This window comes from Psammomys obesus, unplaced genomic scaffold (assembly GCF_907164565.1).
Source record: "Psammomys obesus unplaced genomic scaffold, mPsaObe1.curated_primary_1811, whole genome shotgun sequence".
Taxonomy (NCBI): Eukaryota; Metazoa; Chordata; class Mammalia; order Rodentia; family Muridae; genus Psammomys; species Psammomys obesus.
The window spans coordinates 22258567-22279605 of record NW_026585895.1 but is presented as its reverse complement, the minus strand read 5'-3'; the positions used below and the strand labels follow the sequence as shown (position 1 = coordinate 22279605).

The following is a 21039-nucleotide window of genomic DNA, read 5'->3' as shown; positions in this document are numbered from 1 at the left end:
AAAAAAAAAAAAAAAAAAAAAAAAAAAAAAAAAAAAAATCAAGCAAGTTATATGCTTAAAAAAAGACAACGATAATGGGGAGCTGGAGAGGTGGGTTAGTAGTTAAGAACATTTGCTACTCTTCCAGAGGGCTGGAGTTAGCTTCCCAGCTCCCACGTGGCAGCTGACAACCTTCTGTTTCTCAGGTTCCAGAGGATCCAATGTGGATACCATGCAAATGATACAAAGAAATACATGATAGTCAAAACATCTTTACACATAAAATAAAAATTTTTAAAAATGAATGAAAACAAGTATAGATATTCTCATTCAAAAAGGGATTAGTGAGAAAGAAAAGGGCAATAATAGGTCCTGGCTATATAAATGTAGGACAAATATAAAATCATGAGGCAGAGAATCTTTGAGTCCATGGTTCGTCTTCTATACACTCTTGGGTGGAGGTTGGGTCCTCAAGGCTCTAGGTAATCCTGGATCCATTTTTCTACCTGCATTTTTGTATCTCCTGATTTGGATGACATGCCTTTGATTCTCCAGGCTAAAGTTACACACTGTTCACTTTACCATTCTGGGGTCTAAGCATATCCTATACCCTGACTACCCCACAAAACAGTGCCCTTGTAGAGCAGTCTAAAGTGACCCAAACCCCATTACCCTGGTGGAGACTTCAGTGTACAGCTTCCACAATTCTAAATAGTATGTAGATACTCCATTTGTTATTTAAAAGAAGATCTAACATTCACCAAAATGTTAATATATACAAATATTTTGTATTTGCCATTTTTTTCAATCATTCCAGTAAAGATTATTTATTTATTTATGAGATGGGGTCTCACTATGTAGGCCTGGCTGTCCAGGAACTCACTATGTAGAGACCAAACTGGTCCTTGAACTCAGAGATCTGCCTGCCTCTGTCTGCTTCCCCAGTTTTAGGATCAAAGGTCTTCACTGTCATACCAGACTTTTTTGGTTTTTCGAGACAGGGTTTCTCTGTGTTGCTTTGGCTGTCCTGAACTCGCTTTGTAGACCAGGCTGGCCTTCAACTCACAGTGATCCGCCTGCCTCTGCCTCCCAGAGTGTTGGGATTATAGGTGTGCACCACTACATCAAGTTTTATTTTCATTTCTAACAGAATCCAAGGTTTTAAAGGGGGATGACCAAAATTGGATTGTAAAATGTATTAGTCAGGGTTCTTTAGAATAACAGAACTTATAGAATGAATACATAGAATGACTTATAGGCTAATACAACAGTGGCTGCCTATGACAGAAGGTTCAAGAATCCATAGTTGTTCAGTTCATGAGGCAAGATGTCTCACCTGGTCTTCAGTAAACACTGGAATCCCTTAGAAGTAGGCTCTATTGCCAGTGAAGGAGTGGACTTGATAGTGAGGTGAGAGCAAGCAGACAAAGAGCAAAAGCATCCTCCTTCCATGACCTTATATAAGCTTCCAGCAGAATGTGTAGCCCAGATTTAGAGATGGGTCTTCCCACCTCAGAGATCCAGATTAGAAGTGGATCTTGCCACTTCATATTAAGCAAAAATCACTCACATATGCACCCTTTCATTTTTGTTAATTCCAGTATGGTCAATATCAATCACAAGTTTATCCCTTGTTACACAATCATATCTCCTTATATCATGATTAATTTTTAAATTAAAACAAAAACCAGGTCATAATTATGCCTAAACACACAAAATAACAAATATACTATATATTTAACCAGGTCTAACACCAAACATGATATAACTATCCCTAATACAACCAACCACAAATGCATTATAAATTAGAATAGGTGGAGATGTTTCTTGAGGGGTGTTCTTTTAGTATCTCGAAGTTAAATAGGATAACAATTGATAAATTCTCTTAATTGATGTTATAAATATAGTAAAGAAATTGAGTAAAAAAATCAAATATCTGCAAATACATTTACAAAATATAACAGAAGCATTCATGCCAACTATAAATCTCATGTCTACAGCTGATCACATGGCCTTAGCTGGTATTTATAAGTACCTTCCTTTACCACCCATTCTGTATTTCCTCCTCTTTTGGCAAGCACCTCAGCAGGTCTTGCCTCTTTTCCTAAAAGAGTGCCCCATACCTTCATTCCTGAAGGGGCTGTTGTAGTTTCCCATTGATTCTAATCACAGGACATGGTAGCACTAAGAGCTATTCGAAAGGATCTCCTGTATTCCAGATAATGATTTTACCTCCCTTGTGGAGAAGCAGTCTGGTTTCCCCATGGTAATCTGGATCAGTCACCCTGTCTAACATTGTTATTCCTTCTTAGCAAGGGCATCAGAAGCCCACAGTGGTCCAGGAGAAGTCTGAACTTCTAGTTGAATGGAGTGTTTGTTATGACTCCTGGCAGGAGTGCTCCCTCCCCCGCAGAAGCAAAACTTTAAAAACAGTTTTTCATAGCTTGCCATTGACCATGCTGAGAAATGGAGGACAGTACTAGCAATAGATAATCAAACTGAAATCTGATTTGCCCAGCTCAATATATCCTAGTTAAATCCTAGTATCTGGTGGGAGGTGGGGAGCTTATTAAATTAGTACACAAAGAAAGGTTGAAGAAAGAGCTACACGTCAGCCAAGATAGATGATCTTGTACATTAAAAAATGAAAGTAAAATTGACAGTTTACTAAAGTTTTTGATGGGTTTTAAAAATAGATTGCGTATAAATTATTAGCTTTTATCTAAACTACTGTATATTGAAATAAGTAATATTTATATCCTTCATGAGCTGTGGCATTCCCTGTTGTGAACATTTTTATGCAAGGAGAGCCTTCAATAAAGCTCTCATATGTATTAATCTTGGAGCAGTTTTAAATGTTTTTAACTTGAGACTATGTTTTATCCACTCAACATTTATTAAATTTCCTAGTAAAAATCATTGGAAGAAAGCCATAGTACTTTTTCAGAATATTGGGATTAATTCTTGAAAATGAGAGAAATAATATTTGGCCAGTGTAGAATATTATAGCTGACTTAAGGATGTTTGAAGTTTTCCCCCAATATAGGAAGCAAACATCTTAAAAAATATGAAAAATTAGAACATCCAATGCTGCAACAGGAAAAAAATTCAATTAACAGAATACTATCTTAATATTTATGAAACTCATGAAAACTTGAACAGCTGTATGTCCAAAATTATTGAAAATATGGTATCTTTGTTTTGAAGAGGGTGGACTAAAATTTTTCTTTAATAAAAGAATAAGCTTTTTTAATTAATTTTTATTTCCTGTATATGAATGTTTTGCCCGCATGTATGTCATAAGTCACATGCGGTCCTGATGCCTACAGAGGCCAGAAGAGGGCATTGCATCCCCTGGAGCTAATGATAGAGAAGGTTACGAATTTCCATGTGAATGCTGGGAAACTGACTCAGGTCCTCTGCAAGAACAGCATTTGCTCTTAACTGTTGATCCAGCTCTCCAGCTTCAGAATAATTCTTAAGATGAGGCTTTTGCTTTGTTTATGATAGTCTACAGTATGTTTGGATGACCATTTTTGATAAATTGATTATATGTATTATTATATATTTGATCTCCATGGTGCTGTTTTGTTTGCTGTTGAACACTAAGAAAGAATATACAACCCTTTATGACACAAATACCTATATACCTGTTTACTTCTTAGATTCTGATAGACCACTTGTTTTGCTAGTCTTTGGAATTAAAAGGAATGTCAAGTACACAGAAGCCAGAGTCATCTTGGCCAGATGGTGTTTGATACAGATGGATGGTTAGTTGTCATGCAGATCTCCTAGTTGGTAACTTGTTGCTGCCATCTGACTCAAAGAATCATTCACACACACTGGCTGTCAAAAGCATCTTCTCTTCTGTCTGTTTTAGCTGTCATGTCTGTGCTCTGTACAGAAGTGTTGACAAGACATTACTGTTGTACATTTCCAATGTGGTTGTTAGTGAGTTTTCTGTTTGTGGGGTCTTTGATAGTACTGGAATGCACTTGCTTGTAATTGCACTATATTTTAAAATACTGTGACTGTGCATCAATTTTATGATCTTTAAAAAACAATTTGAATGAACAAATAGCATAAAATTGTTTTTTGTTCATGCTATTTGTTCATTTACAGTGAACATAATCATTTGAGTTTTTAAGAAAAATACATTTAAGTAAACTTGTTTTATTTAGTTTTAAGCATAAAAGCAAGACCATTTATCCCTCCATTATTTCAGGTCGTATTTGAAGGCATATCCATTTCTCAGGTATTTAATTAGCTTGCTATTCAATTAATATATACTGAACATTTCAGTATGTGCCAGACACTCTGTGACACTAGAGATTACAGTAACAGTCTCTGTCCATCAGACATGTAGACAAACTAGAATACCATAAATAAACTAGAAGCCCAGGAGAACATGGACCATAGCTCTGTTATTTGCCCAGCTACACATTCAGCATATTGATTTTTTTTTTATTTAAAAAGTTTTGCCTTGGCTTTATAATACATTATCTTCTGAGTAAAGAAATAGTTTAAGACTTCTCTGTGAAGTAACCAGTGATTTATTAACTTTTCCAGCTATTGAATGCATTTCAGCTTTATTATAATATGTTATAAGCAGATGTGCTGAAGTGTGTTTTTAAGCTACAAAGAAGATGAAAATTAATTGGCAGAAGTGTTCTGAGTTGGTTCCAAATGAACATACATGGTCTTTTGGTTTCTTCACTGGAGTTGGGGAGTGTGCATAATAGATGAAGAATGGGCTGAGACGTGAATAATTTAGACACTTATTCTCAGCCTATCAATAATTTGCTAGCTTTTCTTTTATTTGGTTGCTTGCTCACTGAACAACAGGATTTATGCACCTATCCAGATACACTGAAGAAAAATGGGTAATTATTGAAATTACTTATGTTTATGAAGATTTTTGAGTACTTTGAAATAAAAATGTCCTAAATGCATAAAGTACATATGGAAGACCATAATATATTGCTGATACTTTCACCTTAGAGAATGTTGGTAGCCCAGATAAGTTTAAAGTATTCCAAGTTAGCTATAATGTTTGAATTCTTCTTGTAGTCAGTTTACCCACTCATTCTAGCAGCTTGGATGCCAGTGTATGTACGAATAAGATGTTTTCCTCTGAGAAGTATGGCTCTGTATTATACTTGAATATCTAGTGTTCAGTATCTGGGCTTGAATTCTGTAAGACTGAGACTCATCTGTTTATAATAATCAACATATATTTAACATCATTTGTGTGGTTCTGTGGAGAATGTCAAGTTATGTAAGACTGCCCCCAGGCAATATACAAAACTTACTTGCCAGTTGGGTTACTTACCTGTTCTCTCCGTTACTTTTGTTTTAAGTGCCCTATGTGTAAAAATCCACCTTTTTTTAAGGCAAATGTAGTATTTTTCTTTAATTTCTCTTAAATTTATATTTGAGACTTAAGGCATAAATCTTTGATTTATAAAGAACGTTAGGATTATTTGGGATCTGAAAATAATTCAACATCATTAATTGTGAACTTTGGAATTGGTTGATTAAAAAAATCAAACATCTAGTATATACCAGATCTTGCTATAATTATTAAGGCTCTTTTCATATTTTAAGGAATTTATATTTAGTCATTTGTTCTTCCAATGGTAGAAAGTGGCAAAGACTTTCATATTATGCATTCTTTCTTAATATAGCTTTTAAGAATACTCATTAGGTAATTGTGATACATTTTCAGATTTTTCTTGAAGGTTTGTACATCTGTATGTCAATATTACTAATGCATATGTCAATTTTGTTGCTTAGTTTTCACAGCAATTATAATAAAATAAGCAGATGGGTGGAATAAAAGTATGAGAGGATTATGCCTCTTAAAATCTATATAATATCTTTATATAATAAAAATTAACCCTGGTATTCTTGTTTCTGGCCACATTACCTTTAGAATTTGTATTTATTCTTTTGACTTTCATAATCTTTACTATGGCTACTTGGTTTATGGTTTTGTACTATAAAAGTTAATTTCAGTGTCTATTTAAAATTCGTAAAATTTTGTTTTAAGACTAGTGTGTATTTTTAAAGCATAACTTTAGTGCAGCTACTTAATTGTTCATGCTTTTTTATTGCAAGTATTAAATTTTAAATTATAATTCTTGTCTTTACTGAGAGACCAAGAAACCATACTATCAAACTCTTGACTGGAATTTCTTTAAATAAGATAATTTTTAAAGTTGTTTAGTGCTGTAATGGTTTAAGTTACTGATACTATAATGATCACAAGTAAATTCCTGGAGCCAATCAGTAACTCATGAATAGATTTTTCAGTTACCTGGGTGGAACATGCAGCTCTTGTACTTATTAATACACAGTAAATGCATCTGTCAGTGAATTTCAGGCAGTTTTTTTTTTGTTTTGTTTTGTTTTGTTTTGTTTTTTTGTCAGCAGACTGAGAACTATGAACAAAGAATTCGCGAGCAACAAGAACAGCTCTCATTTCAACAAACTCTTATTGACAAGCTAAGATCACAGCTACTTCTTATGGAGTCTAGTCGAGGTATTTCTTTCTCTTTCCTTTCTTTCTTTTTTAAATGTATTTCTGGAACGTTTTAGAGAAAAGGTAAATTTTGAATTTTTTTCTTGTTTGTTTTTTTAATTAGTTCTGATGCAAAAACCATAGTACAGCTTTACATTATGTTTATTTAATTTAAACTTTAGGGCATGCGGAAGTAAGTTCTGTAGGCTGAAACACTAAATTGATAAAACTTCCTTGAAAGCATTTTGCCAATGAATACCAACAAGCTTCTTTTAAAAGTTTGTGCCTTTGAGTTGAAAACAGAAGCTCTAAGAATATATAAGACAATTTGTGCAAATACTAGAAGATGCACATACGTTATACATTACAATAGATTTCTTGAGAAGAGAAATCAAAGATCCGCGCATTTAGATAGCTGAACGTGGACTGAGCCCAAGAAGGTGCAGAAGCTTTGTGCCCTTTCCATATTCCTTGCCCTGGGCATCTCTCTCAGCAAATGTCCTTTGAAACAACCAGTAAATAATCCAAAAAGATACAGTGTCCAGAAGTTAAGTTACCATGAGCGGTTGTATAGCCATGATAAGCAGCAATGATATGTTCATGATGTTCAGCGAAATACAAAAATAAATTAGTTATTTCATGTGTACAGAAAAAAACATTCTTGTTTAAATTTATATGCAGAAGAGAAAAACATAGAAGAGGAAGACAGCCAGTCCTGATGAGACCTGATAAGCTAGGGTCAGAAGGAAGGGAGGAGGACCTCCCCTATCTTGAAGAGAGGCATGGGAGGAGATGAGAGAGGGTAGGTGGGGTTGGGAGGGTACGAGGGAAAGGGCCTATAGCTGGGACATAAAGTGAATAAACTGTAATTAATAAAAATAAGTAAAGTTTAAAAAAGAAAAACAAAGAATATAAACCACAGTGTTAATAAGAATAATTCACAAGTCATGAAAATTTAGATAGGTTTTTTTTAGAGTTTATTTTATGTTTATGGACGCTTTGCCTACATATATGACTACACCATGTGTGTGCCTGGTTTCCACCAAGGTCCATAAATATATTGGATCCCCTGAACCTGAGAATAGATGGTCATGAGCCACCATGGGGCTCTAGTAATCAAACCCATGTCTTCTGGAAAAATCAGCAAGTACTCTTAACCATAGAGCCATCTCTTCAGCCTCCAGCTTTTTTTTTTTTTCCATATTTTTGTCATTACTACATTTTCTAATTTTCTATAAGCATGGAGTTTTTTTTAAGTAATTATCTTAGACAAATATCCGTACTTGCAATGGCCATATGAAAGTTTAATAGACTTGGAGATGTAGCCAGGGTGGGGCACTTAGCTAGTGCGTCCCCAGCGCTATCCTTCCTCTAAAACAGCCGTAAAGTTTACCTGTTGATACAGTAAAATGCAAGAAGCAGAATTCAAGTTTTCTGAATTCTCATAGGAAAATAAGTGTTCAGTGGGAAGGAAAATCTCTATAAATGGGCAACTTGCCAAAGTAAATATTACATAAATATTGTAAAACTAGATCTTACAGTTCATTCTTTTGAAATTACTGAGATTTGTTTTTCTGTGGTTGGTTGGTTTTTTTGGTTGTTTGGCTTTTCATTGTTGTTGTTTGGTTGGTTTTTTGGTTTTTTGAGACAGAGTTTCTCCATGTAGCCTTGGCTGTCCTGGACTTGCTTTGTAGACCAGGCTGTCCTCAAACTCACAGAGATCTGCCTGTCTCTGCCTTCGTAGTGCTGGGATTAAAAGCTGGTTAGCTAGGCCACAGAGGAGGACATTGCAGCCAGTCCTGAAGATACCTGATAAGCTAGGGTCAGATGGAAGGGGAGGAGAACCTCCCCTAGAAGTGGACTTGGAAAGGGACAGGGTGGAGACGAAGGAGGGAGGGTAGGATTGGGAGGGAATGAGGGAGGGGGCTACAGCTGGGATACGAAGTAAATAACCTGTGATTAATATTTAAAAAATAAAAATAAAATAATTTTAAAAGCTGGTGTCACCACAGCCAGCTTCATTTTTATTATAATTATTTTTCCAGGGCTTTCTGCTAATTCACAAGGGTTTTGTCTTGCAGATAATAGTTATGGCTATGTACCTTTGCTTGAAGATGGTGAAAAAAGGAAGAATAATTTGACCCTTGATGAACCACATGATAAAGTGAAACTAGGAACACTGAGAGATAAGCAATCAAAGGTAGGAAGTACTGTCAGATTCATGTTTAAGGGGTTAGGCTTCACAGAGTTATACATTATTTAGTCTATCTGATCTCATAATTTGAGTGGGTAGATCATAGGAAGAAAGTAGACAATTTTTTTTTTTTACCTCTAACATTGCTTCTGCAGAAAATAGAATTTAAATGCAGATATGCAATATATCTTCTTCATTTCATCTCTCTGAGGCAATGATGCACCATTGAAACTTTTTAGGGAGATTTTTAAAATTAATTTTATGTGTATGTGTGCGCACCATATACATGCAGTGCCTTCAGAGGGCAGAAGAGGCGTCAGGTCTCCTGGAACTACTTACAGGCAGTTGTGAGCCACCGTGTGGGTGCTGGGAATTAAACCCAGTTTCCCTGCGAAAGTAGGAGTGCTCTTAACCACTGAGCTCTCTCTCTCTAGTCCTGTTTTTATTTTTAATTATGTGTATGTGTGTATCTGTATGTGAATATATGCAGATACCCATGGACGCCAGACACATTAAATCTCCTTGGCCAGGGGTTACAGTTGCTTGTGAACAGAGTAAGTGCTAGGAACCAAACACAAATCCTCTGCAAGAACACACTATTAACTAATGAGCCTTCTCTCTTCAGTCCCCTACCACTAGAATTCCAAACAAAGTTCTGTATCTGCAAAAGTGACATATTTTCCTAAATACTTACATTTAAAATAAAGCTTAAGCTTCATATGTCCTAATGTTTTTTAAAGATTTGTTTGTGTATGTCTGTATGTTAGTATGCTGTTTGTGTGTACAGATGCATGTGCCTATTACAGGCTTTCAGAGCTAGAAGAGAGAATCAAGTATCCTCTGATAATTACTACTCTACCTGTTCATTTGAGGCAGGATCTTTTTAAGGTTTGTTTATGAGTTTTATATGTGTGAATGTTTTACCTGCATGCTTGCATATGCACCACATGCATGCCTAGTACCCATGGAAGTTGGAAGCGATCAGAAGAGTCCCTGAACTGGAGTCAAGGATGGTTAGGAATCACTGTGTAGGTGCTGGGAATCCATCTTGGGTCCTCTGAAAGAGCAAGAAATGATCATAACCAGCGCACCATCTCCCCTGCCCCAGAGACACAGTCTTTCTCTAAATCAAAACTTTTACATTTTCCTCTAGATTGAAAGCCAGCAAGCACCAGCAATCTTACCCACACCTCTCTTGGTGCTGGGGTTATAGATGGCCACAGGCACTCTGCTTGTTACTTGAGTGCTAGGATCAGACTTCACTCCTCATGATTGCACACCAGAGCTATGCTGAGCCATCTCTCCAGGCTCCCTAGTGGTTCTCCATCCCCTCAAAAGCATTTAATAAAATTGAGTTTTAAAAAGTAGTAAAGCTTTACTGTGAGTTAGATAGTAAGACAAATGATTCTGGGTTTAAATTGTTTTCTATTTTCTTCCTTCAATTTCCTTTGCTTGTCCAGCTTATCTCCAAAGAATTAATAATGCTGCACCAATTATACTGTATTTGTGGACAGACCATGGAAAAGATCTAAAGAAATATGGTCTGGATAAGGAAATAATAAAACTTCTGTCATTTGTCGCCATTATCCTTGCTAATAATACAAGAGATATTTATGTCTGCATTATATATATTATATATAATATATATACACATATACAAATACAACTTTGAGTCCATTTTTGTAGTTTGTGTACATATAGTTATGGTACAACCAATAAGGGAACTTCCCCCTGGGAGAAGCTAATGATCCCTCTCTCAATAGTCATTAGTTGCCTATAGTTCTTTGTCTAGGGGTGGGACTCCACAGAATTTTTTCTCCCAAGTTAACAAGTCCATTGATACTGCTATTGTTCTGGTCTTGTTTATGCAGCCATTTTAGGAGAGTTGCTTCACAGTTGAATTTCTGGTATTCTGACTCTTAGAGTTTTCTTACCAACTTCCTGGTATTCTGGTTCTTAAAATTTTCCACCCTGTCTTCCATTATGTTTCCATAAATACAGGAACAGTGATGTAGATGTATCTATTGGGACTGGGATCCCCACCATCTGTTGATGTCTGTATGGGGTCCAGTATGGTTTTCTGTGATGGTCTCCATTTGCTGTATGGAAGATTCTTTGACTTGGGGTGGTGGCTACACTTAAATGTAGGTATACAGATAAGATAATGTAGTAAGGAACTAATCTAAGAACATAGTGATAATAGATTGTTTTCTAAGGTCCATGACCTCACTAGCCCAGGAAGCTGGCTACATTTCCAATACCGGGCATTATCTCCCTCCTGTTGAGCGGGCCTTACGTCCTGTTAGACAACTGTTGATTGCCACTGACTGCACCTTCATGTGTATCTTGCCATGCTGGCAATTGTCATGGCTCATAAGTATTACAGCTGTTTAATTGCATCACTCCTCTGCATCTTATGTGGAAGCTAAACTGCAGGAAAGAGGCTTTCAAGTCAGATCCAGCTCTAATCCTTAAAGTCCTATGTCCCAATTGTGAGGCGTTTTTTAACATGGGGACCCACCTTCAAATCCCGAGAGAGAACCACGGTCTTTATCTATATTGTTTGGGAGTCGCTGGACTATCCTGACCAACTTTTCAAAAAAGAGGGTTTTCTATAGTCACTGTTTGGGGTTTTGTTAGTGTGTGGTGCTTGAGGGAAGCATTGTCAGCATAAGTGCTTTAACTCCTTCAGTATGTATGGCTTATATATGGATATAGGTATATATGTGCACATGTACTGATATACCATGTATAATTTTAAGTAAAGATGAAGTAATACAATTCCTTAATGCTTTTTCAAGCAATTTTGGTGTTCTTGTCCCATGTCTCCTCCTTCCTATGCAGTTAGAGGCCCCCTCCCTGTAATTTCTTTTCCCAGTTCATATCACCGATAGCCTGCTATTCCCTCTCTCCACACACACACAATGATCCTTTGTCCTTTTTGGTTTTTGTGGTCACTCTATGTTTAGTCTCCCTTCTGAGGACTTGATGCTCAGATCCAAAGATGAAAGAGAACATGTGACATTTGTTTTTCTGGGTCTGGGTTCTCTCACTCAGTATAATCTTTTCTAGGTCTAACCATTTACCTGAAACTTCCATTTTTTTTTCTTACAGCTGAAAAGTACTCATCCATTTTTTTGTTGAAGGCCACTTAGGTTGTTTCCATTTTCCTGTTATTGTGAATAGGATGGCTATGAACATTGCTGAGCAAGTATCTGTGGAGTGAGATACCAAGCCCTTTGGGATTATGCCAAGGAGTAGTATACCAGATCACATACTAGATATAATTTTAGTTCTTTGAAGATTCTCCATACTGGTTTCCAGAATGGCCAAACCGATTTGTAATCCTACCAACAGTGAATGAGGGTTCTTCTTCCTCTAAAACGTTGCCTGTATTTGTTGGCAGTTGATTTGTTGGTCTTAGCTATTGTGACTTAGGGTGAGATGAAATCTCAAAGTAGTTTTCATGTGCAGTTCCCTGACTGCCAAGAATGATGAACAGTTCTTGAAGTATTAGCCATTTTTTTTTTCCATTGAGAACTCTTTTTAGAGCTCTAGCCCATTTTTCAATGGGTTCATTTGTTTTCTTGGCTCTTTGCTCTTTAGTTCTTTGAGTGTTCTGGATATTAATGCTCTGCCAGGTGTAGGCTGGCAAAAAGTCTCTCCCATTCTGTGAACTTTTTCCTTTTCTGCTTGACTGTTTTCTTAGTTGTACAGAGCTTTTTAGTTTTGTGAGGTTCTAGTTGTCAATTATTGGCCTTATTCCTGGGCAAGTATAGTCCTATTCAGAAAGTCCTTTTCTACTCCTATATCTTGTAGGTACTGACTGTGCTTTCTTCTAGAAGTTTTAGTGTTTCAGGTTTCACATTTGAAGTCTTTGATCTACTTGGATTTTTATTTTTAGGGTGATAGATACAGGTCTAATTTCATTCTTTTCAGCCTGTAGACATCAGTTTTCCCAGCACCATTTGTTAAAGATACTGTCTTTTCTTGTGTGTGTTTTTCGACTTGTTAAATATCAGATGGTTATAGTTATAGTACTTATGTTTGGGTCTTCTGTTCTATTGGTCTTCATGTCTGTTTTTGTGCCAGCATCATATTGTTTTTATTACTGTAGCTCTATAATGTGTTTTTAAGGATAATTTTAATTTATTACATTTTTGAGAGCCAGTTATTATGTTCAATGTAATAATATAATTAGGCCTAATTTAGAGAAAATATTGGCTAATCAAGCAATTGAAATTAAAATCATTTACATTTGCATATGTATTTATCTGTACTTAATAAGTTATAATTAAGTTCACTTTTAGCTAATCCAGATGAGAAATCATTTCCTAGGAATAGAACTTTGAAATACTTTGTTATATTAGTTTTTTCTTTTAAATGAAAGCAGTCCATATTTAGCTGCTCCTTTGTAAAAGTATGCATCTGCAGGATGAGAGTAGGAAGACATAGAAGAATGGGTGGGTTATACTTTTAGGTGTATACTAATATGCTGATAATGTTTAAATAAAACAAATCTGTTTCTAGAAGTTACATTCCTAATCAGTTGGCCTTGTTTCTGTATGAATTAGTAAGTTAGCAGAAATGTCTTTAACCTATAAGAGAAGGATTTATTACTAGCCACCTGTAGTCCTTTTGTCCTTATGTCTGATGGGTGACTTGAAATTTTGTTTTCTTTAAACTGTTTCTGTTAGAATATGCAAGAGGCTGTTGGATATTTTGGCAAATTGCAATTTGTGTGGCCACCTACAGAAATGACACATGAAGCCATAGGAATAAGAAATATATGGTATGGAGGAACCATTTTAGAAAATTTGACTTTATATTTTGGTTGTAAGCCTAGCTTTTAATGGCTGAGCCATCTCTCCAGCCCCAAAATTTGACTTTAGAAAACAAAATTGGGTTGGGATATGCCTTCATGGTTGAGTGCTTGCCTGGTATGCATGCATCCTGGGTTTAGTCTCCAATACTGTAGTCACTCAATCAATCAAAATAATATTTTGATTTTATTGTGTTTGTGTTATTCCTATACAGAGAGTATGCAGGAGTCCTTTGTCTTCTAAAAAGGACATAAAGAGGCCAAGACGACAAGGCTCTGTCGTTAGAGGACACTCAGAACTGAAAGAATGTACCTGTTTCTCCTCTTGTTCACCACAGTAGTTACCTATCTTTTACTCTGCCTGTCATATAACTAGTTACTCTAAACTTACTCAAACTCAAAAACTTAACAGCACGAAAGCAACAATTATTTTCTCTGTTTCTGTCAGAAACTCAGAAGTGACTTAGCTGGATGGTTCACAATTTCTAATGTTGTTGGAATCAAAATTAATCAAGGAGTACAGGCTGATGGCTTTATTGGTTGGAGGACCCACTTCCAAAATGGCTCACTCACATTACTTTTGGCAGGAAGATTTGCCATATGGGCGTCTACTCACAGCCTGGCAGGTAACTTTCCTCAGAGTAAGGTATCCAAGAGCATGGTGCAAGGTGTTTCCTATGACCTAGTCACTAGAGTCACATACCTTTACTTTCACAGTATTAGTTTATTAGAAGTAAGTTATCAGTTGCTCCAGGAGCAAAGAATTAAATTCTGTATGTTGAAGAGTAAAACAATAGTGTTGCACATATTTTTAAAGCATCACAGGCATTGTAGGTTAGAGTCTGTTAGGAAAATGCCAGTGTTAAGGGATAGGAGAGAGGATTAGTCCCAGCATCAAATGATGACAGTGACTTCAATTTCTTGATCCTATGATTAAGCTCAGAAGGAAGAAATACCATGGCCCTGTGATCTTAAGAATTCGAAAAATTATAATTTGAATAGAGAATTTACTATATTCAGTGATTTACTATACAGTGCCTAGAGAACTAGAAATCATTACATGTTGTTACTAATTTTATAAAGAAGTTTAAAAACTGAAAATATTCATAAATAAAATCAAATTATGTGAAAATGCCCCTCCTCCTCCCTTCCCCTAACTCCTACTGTGTGCATATATATTAAACTTGAATTCTTTTTAAGCTTTGAGTACTCAACTGTTTTTTTGCAACCTAGAGTTCCAAATGCTACCACAGTTCTTCCAAAACAACACAGTCAAGTCTCTCACAGCAGTACCCTCTGGTCCTGGTTCCAGTGTCTCTGCTAATTTGCTTTCTTTTGCTGTGATAGGCACCATGACCAAAAGCAATGTGGGGAGGAAATGATGTATTTCATCTTACAGTGAGTTCATCATGAATGATAGTCAGGGCAAGAAGTCAAGGAATCTAGCCTGAAGGCAGGATCTGAAGCAGAGACCATGGAAGAATGCCGCTTATTGGCTTGCTCTTCATGGCTTGCTCATTTGCTATTTTTTTGATATGAAAAAGATTTATTGAATGGGGAATGAGGGAAGAAGGAATGGAGGGAGGGAGAGAGAGATGGAGGGACAGAAGAAAAACCAAAGCAGAAAGTGCAAGAGAGAAGAGAGAGAGAGCCCAGTTTATTTTTTTATACAACCCAGGATTCCCTGCCCAGAGAATGGCACTACACAGTGGGTTGGGCCTTCCCACATAAATGCCCACAGATAGAACAATCCGATGGAGGCAGTTCCTCAGTTGAGATTCTCTCCTTCCACATGACTCTGGTTTGTGTCAACTTGACAAAAAACAACCAGCAGGTAGCCTTCAGTTTTTATGTTGGGTAGTGCTATTTGAACACCATTAAGCTTTCTGGTCTTCTGTAGTGTATAAACCCAGGATTGACAGGTTTAGGTGTTGGATGGCATCTTCATGCTTGCGCTGTGTGCATTTACGAACTGTGAACTTCTAGTTCATTTCCAACTTAGGGATACCTACGTACTGGACCCATACCTTCCTTCAGTACTGTAGACATTTTCTGTTGCAAGTCTCTGTAAACTTTTTGTTTGTTTGTTTTTAAGTTGCTATATATTATAGTCCGGGTTTTGTGTCTAAAGAGAGCATAATATACAGATAGATGGCAGACATACCGTTTATCATTTAAACAAAACTTAAATTTTAGATTTTTCATCAAGACATTAATCACAAAGTGATTTTCATCAGAAAGTTATATCTGATTTATTTCGTCTAAACACCTTATTATATGTTTCTAAGAGAAGAAATTATATTAAAATTGACAGTTACTCAAATGTTAAAAATCTCGTTGCTGTGGTTTGTTAATGCTTACTCTGTCTTTCCCTTGTTTAGTATACAGAAATGGTGTTGTGGTTGGTAAACAGTGGTTCATGTCAACTTAGGGCCTAGAGAAAACTAAAAGAAAATGTGTTTTTATGTGTCCCACATTCGATAATTCAGAAAAAGTAAATGTCCCATTCCTTCTCCCAACCAGTTTTATTTTTTATTCAGTCATTAAAGTTCAAAGCTTTTTCCAAAGCTTATCAGAATTAAATATCACAAATTCTAAGGAAAAAAAGTTGATGTGTAAAACTTTTTACTAAGTCCCTTAAATTTAAATTAATATATATGTAAGAATACTTAGGAAAAAAAAAAAAGAGGTGGTATTTTCCCTAACATTTAAGCAAACTTGAGTATGTTCAGTGTGGCTGACTTTTCTCCCCTTTTGTCCCCAAATTACCACTTTTCCACACACACCCCCTTTTTAATTGGAAAGCCTACAAAATTGAGTTGGCATTTTCTTTCCCGCCTTGTTTTCTCATGCAGAAGCATGAAAAGGCTGTTTTCTCTCACAACATTAGTAGGTAAGGAACAGACCAGCCCTCCACTGACCAACACAAAGCAGTCTAGTTTCTCTTACTTGTGTGTTGAAATCTGTTGTCCTAAAAGCTTTCCACGTCTGCTTTGAAGATGTTCTTTTTCAGGGTTATAGAATGTGTCTATATTCAATTTGTTGTATTTTGGGTTGTTTCATATTTTTTTCACTGAATTATGTGCCACAAATCCAGCCTCACCTACACAACACAGTTGAAAAAGAAAAGCCTTTAGCTGTCATGAGTATTATTCTTTGATACTATACCAAAGCTTAGTACGAGAGTTGCTTTTTTAAAAAATGTATTTGCATGTGCGTGTACATACACCCCATGCTGTACATAGGGAGGTAAGAAAACAACATGTAGGAGGGGTCTCTTCTCTCATTTTATCATGCTGGTAGGAGGGATCCAAGTCCAGAGTCATGGTGACAGGTGCCTTCACCTGCTCAGCCATCTCACTGGTCCAGTTTCTTAAATGTTAGCTACAATCTGACATTGGAAGCCACATCAGTGAACTCTCACTGACTTAAAAGCCAGTGGTCTGTCTTACATATTGACTGTCTTTTTACTTACATATGGTTTTAGAACATAATGAGGTAGACATTTGGAGACTATTGGCTTACTAAATTGTATGGGATTATAGATCTTCCGAGTATTGACTTACTAGATGATATTTTAAAATCAAATTTAATGTCATCACCAAGCTCACCACAAAAGCCTTTAAGTATCGGGCAGCTGTCAAGCTTACTATAACAGGTACAACTTTTCCAAAATTTTAATTCTCACTTGAAAGCTCAAATTTTATCATTGACAACAAGTCTTGTCACTTGTTTTCCTTAAAGTGACAGGCTAGCTTCATTTGCTTTTGAGAAAATGTCTGAATAACCATAGCCTGCATGTCATTCATTCTTTGAAGTGAAAATAGCATTCTATTAAAAAAGTGACTAGTTCAGCTTGCAACTCAAACATTACACAAGTTTTTCCCGAAGACAGCCCTTGCACTTCAAGACACTTCAGCGGTTTTACCCACAGTTGCTTTTTGTACAATCAGTTTAAATGCCAATACAGTAAACACTGCAAATACCATTTCAATGCTATTGTGAAAATAGTTTAGCAAATGGATGGCATTACGTAAGTTTAATCACTAACCATTTTGTAGATGTCAAAAGAAAAAATAGAGCATGACAAAGAAAAATGCCTGTATTGGCTATAACGCAAGCAGCAGTAATGGATCTGCCTTGTTCCCACCTGGGCAGGAGGAGGTTTACAGAGGAGAACTCGGATGGATGCCTGTAATGAACGTTAGTGGAAAGGAACATACAGTTTAGGGAGTCCTGCACTTTAGAACAAGCAGTAAGTAAGCTGGCTCTTTGGGAAGCTATCCGGTCTTTCAAGTTGACTGTCTGTAAACATAGTCCTGAAATGACCATATGAAAAAGAGTCAGAGCCTTTTGTTCGTGGCAGGTGCAAGGACACACCAGGCCTGCGAGAGACATCCCCCCCTCCAGTTGCAGATATCTTGGGATTCACAGGGACCCTGAACTCTACATTGAGACTCACTGGTCTAGATGGATAACTTCTGTTAGAAAATCATGTTACCTGAATTAATTACAAACTTGTTTTTAAAAATCATGGCAGAACTACTAAGAATGTGCTAGCGTTTCATCAACTTTCAGAATGCATGAAGATCACAATGTTTTCTCATTATTCCTTTTCACATTTACTGGATAACTGTTATATGTTTAAATGATTTCCAGTTGCATATCTGTATCTGCTGTAGTAAGTACACATTAAATGCTACTTTTTATTACTGTAATCTATTAAAAGTGTGGAGACTAGGGGTGTCTAGCGCGGGGGTTGAGAACTGGTTTAGTGTTCTCAGTCCTGGGTTTAAGAATGTAGGTAACAGGACAGCAAGGCATTCAGTGCATAAAGATACTTCCACCAAGTCTGATGACCCGAGTGTAGTCCTGGGAATCCACGTGGTGAAAGGAGAGGGTTACCACAGCAGGCCCCAGTCTAACCACACACAATGTGTAAATTAATGCAATAAATTTTTTAAAGAGAGAATATATGTGGATCAGAAATGAATAGCAAAAAAGCCACTTAGCTTTGTTTAACCATGGGATCCCCAGCACTTTTTCCAGTGTGGTATTTTGACATTTTTGTAAACCCTTCAATGACAGTACTAGAATTTGGGGGTTGAGGAGGGGCAGGCTCACCTAATTTTTCATGTGCACCTAATATGTTACACACTAAACTCTCCTGCTTACTAAGGAGACTTACTGAGGCAGACTGCTATGTTATTACAGCAGACTCACCCCAAAAGATTTTTTTCTTTGCCACTAGTCATATTTCCATATTCTCATTTAAAAATTTCAAAGATTCTCTGATTTGTCTTGTTTTTGTATGTTGAGTATGGTTTTATTTAACGTAAAATACAAAAATACTACCAAAAGAGTTGGCATCTTTCATTGTGTCAAAGTTTTTAGTTATCCAAATAGAGGAGTATAGGACTATGGCAAACATTAACATCTCATCTACATTTTCCATTAGTAATAGAATTAAGCATCATTCTGGTTTTTTATTTCTGTATTATTAAGAACATTTACAGCTATTTAAAACTTGATTCACACAATAGTAGAGTTAAGTCTTTGAAACTCATGATGTAGGCTTTTTATTATGTGTGTGAGTGTCTTTCCTGCATGTACGTATGTGCACCACATGCACAACTGGTGCCAGTCACATTGCATCCACACAGGAAGCAAGGAAAAAACTGCTGGTCTCTGCTCTCAGCACATGATGGGGAGGGCACATTTAAAGTGAGTCTTTCCTCCTTACTTTTCTGGGAACACCCTCATAGACACACCCAGAGTTGTTTTTCCATGGTGATTCTGAATCCAAACAAAGTGGCACTGAAGAGTGCTCATCACGGTGCTATGTACCTTAAGTTATAGTTATTTTCCCAGATCAGTTTAATTTAAAGGCTGCATTTGGGAGAGGGGTGTAGGAAAGCTTATTCAAAATAGTTAACTTATGTGGTTCTATTTTACATGAGAATTCACCCCCAGGGATGAATATTTTTACATCTTAAAAAAGGCTGGAGTCTTGGCTCTGGATGTAAGAGCACTGGCTGCTCCTCCAGAGGACCCCAATTTGGTTCCCAGAACCCACATGGCAGCTCACAACTCATGTAATTCTATTTCTGGGAGAACCAATGCTCTCTTCTGGCCTCCAAGGGCACCACGCATGGATGTTGTACACAGACAAACCTACAAGGAAAATCCCATACACTAAACTAATACAGTATTTTTTTAAACAAAATAAATGCAGAAAGTTAAATGTAGAATGTAATGGAAAGTGAAGGAGTTAAAAGATAGTTTAATAGAAAAGTATTACTCTCCAAGGTGATGGTAGTACATTTGAAGTTATAATAGTTATGTATAGATGAAGTATTTTTAACTTTTTTAAAGTATGTTTTTTATTTTAGCATTGAATTGATATATATATATATATATATATATCATATATAATGAATATATATATATATGTGATATATATGGTAGATTTATATTTAAATAGAACCCTGTAGAGAGCTTGGAACTAATTGGGGTATTTAATTATATAGTGTTTATTTTCTTGCCATTTCCTTTAGAACTGTGGGATCAACCCATTTGCCCTGGAGTTGTTTGCACACTGGCAGTGTTTGCCTAGCACACTCTCTCAACAGACCAAGCTCCTAGTATTTTGTTCCTTTTGTGTGCTGTTTTTTCAGAAATGTGAACAAGGGGGAGATTTTACATGTACATAAATTTGTGCAGATTAATTATAATTTTCCTATTTTTATACTTATATTATCTCATTTCTTTCTGTATTTTTTCCTGATCCTATTTTCTGGGATCTTAATCCTCTTGTTTTTGCTCTCTTCTAGTTCAGTTAAATCTGTTACTTGACATCACTGTGAATTTTGTCTCACTGAAGCTTGTATGGAAGTATCCAGCCTCAGTTGGTCTTTTAATATTTAATTCTTGAAGTTCCCAAAATCTACATGAAAGAGAATCCCATGTTTTCTGTTTTTGTTTTGTTTTGTTTTCCACTACTCATGTTTTATTCTTCTGTGCTGAGTTTTACCCGGCTCATCACAGCTTTTCATCCCTTATCAATCCTTCCTCTTCCCCTGTGTGTTTCTTGATTTGTGTTACTCAAATGATAGATAGATGGGCCTGCACTTAGGGTGAAGGCAGAGGGGTCCCTGGGAATGGAAGGCCAGCCTGGTCTACACAGTCCCAAGTGGCCTTTCTTTAAAAAAACAAAACAAAACCAAAAACAAAAAAACACAGTTCTCTTTATTCTGTTTTAAAAGAATTTAATTATATGAATTAGTATTGACTCCACTGAGTTGCCTGAGCACCTAAAAGTAAACATCATTTTTACCTGCAAGGATCCCAACTAAAATTTAGAAAAGAATACTTTATGCAAGACTGGTATAATGTGATAGGTATTGCTATGTTTGTCATTGAGAACTTATCTCCTTTATGTAAAATTAGCTTTCTAGGCCTGGAGATACAGCTCATTGGTAGTAAAAAACATTCTCGCCTAGAATGTTTTGAGATGATGGG

The 21039-nt window shown here is 36.3% G+C and overlaps 1 protein-coding gene across 7 annotated transcripts in view; it reads left to right on the top strand.

Annotated features, from left to right (window-relative positions):
- The window catches only part of Tank (TRAF family member associated NFKB activator), a 78470-nt gene that overhangs the window by 43988 nt on the left and 13443 nt on the right, over positions 1-21039 (top strand). For 4 of the 7 annotated variants that reach the window (XM_055600631.1, XM_055600626.1, XM_055600625.1 and 1 more), the window contains 2 exons: positions 6415-6523; positions 8584-8702. The exons of 1 other annotated variant lie outside the window; for it this stretch is intronic. In XM_055600631.1, the coding sequence (XP_055456606.1) occupies positions 6508-6523; positions 8584-8702 (135 nt within the window). In that variant the 5' untranslated portion in view covers positions 6415-6507. Of the gene's footprint in view, positions 1-6411; positions 6524-8583; positions 8703-21039 lie in introns of all 7 variants that reach the window. 2 more of the 7 variants (XM_055600624.1, XM_055600628.1) reach the window with 1 other exon arrangement.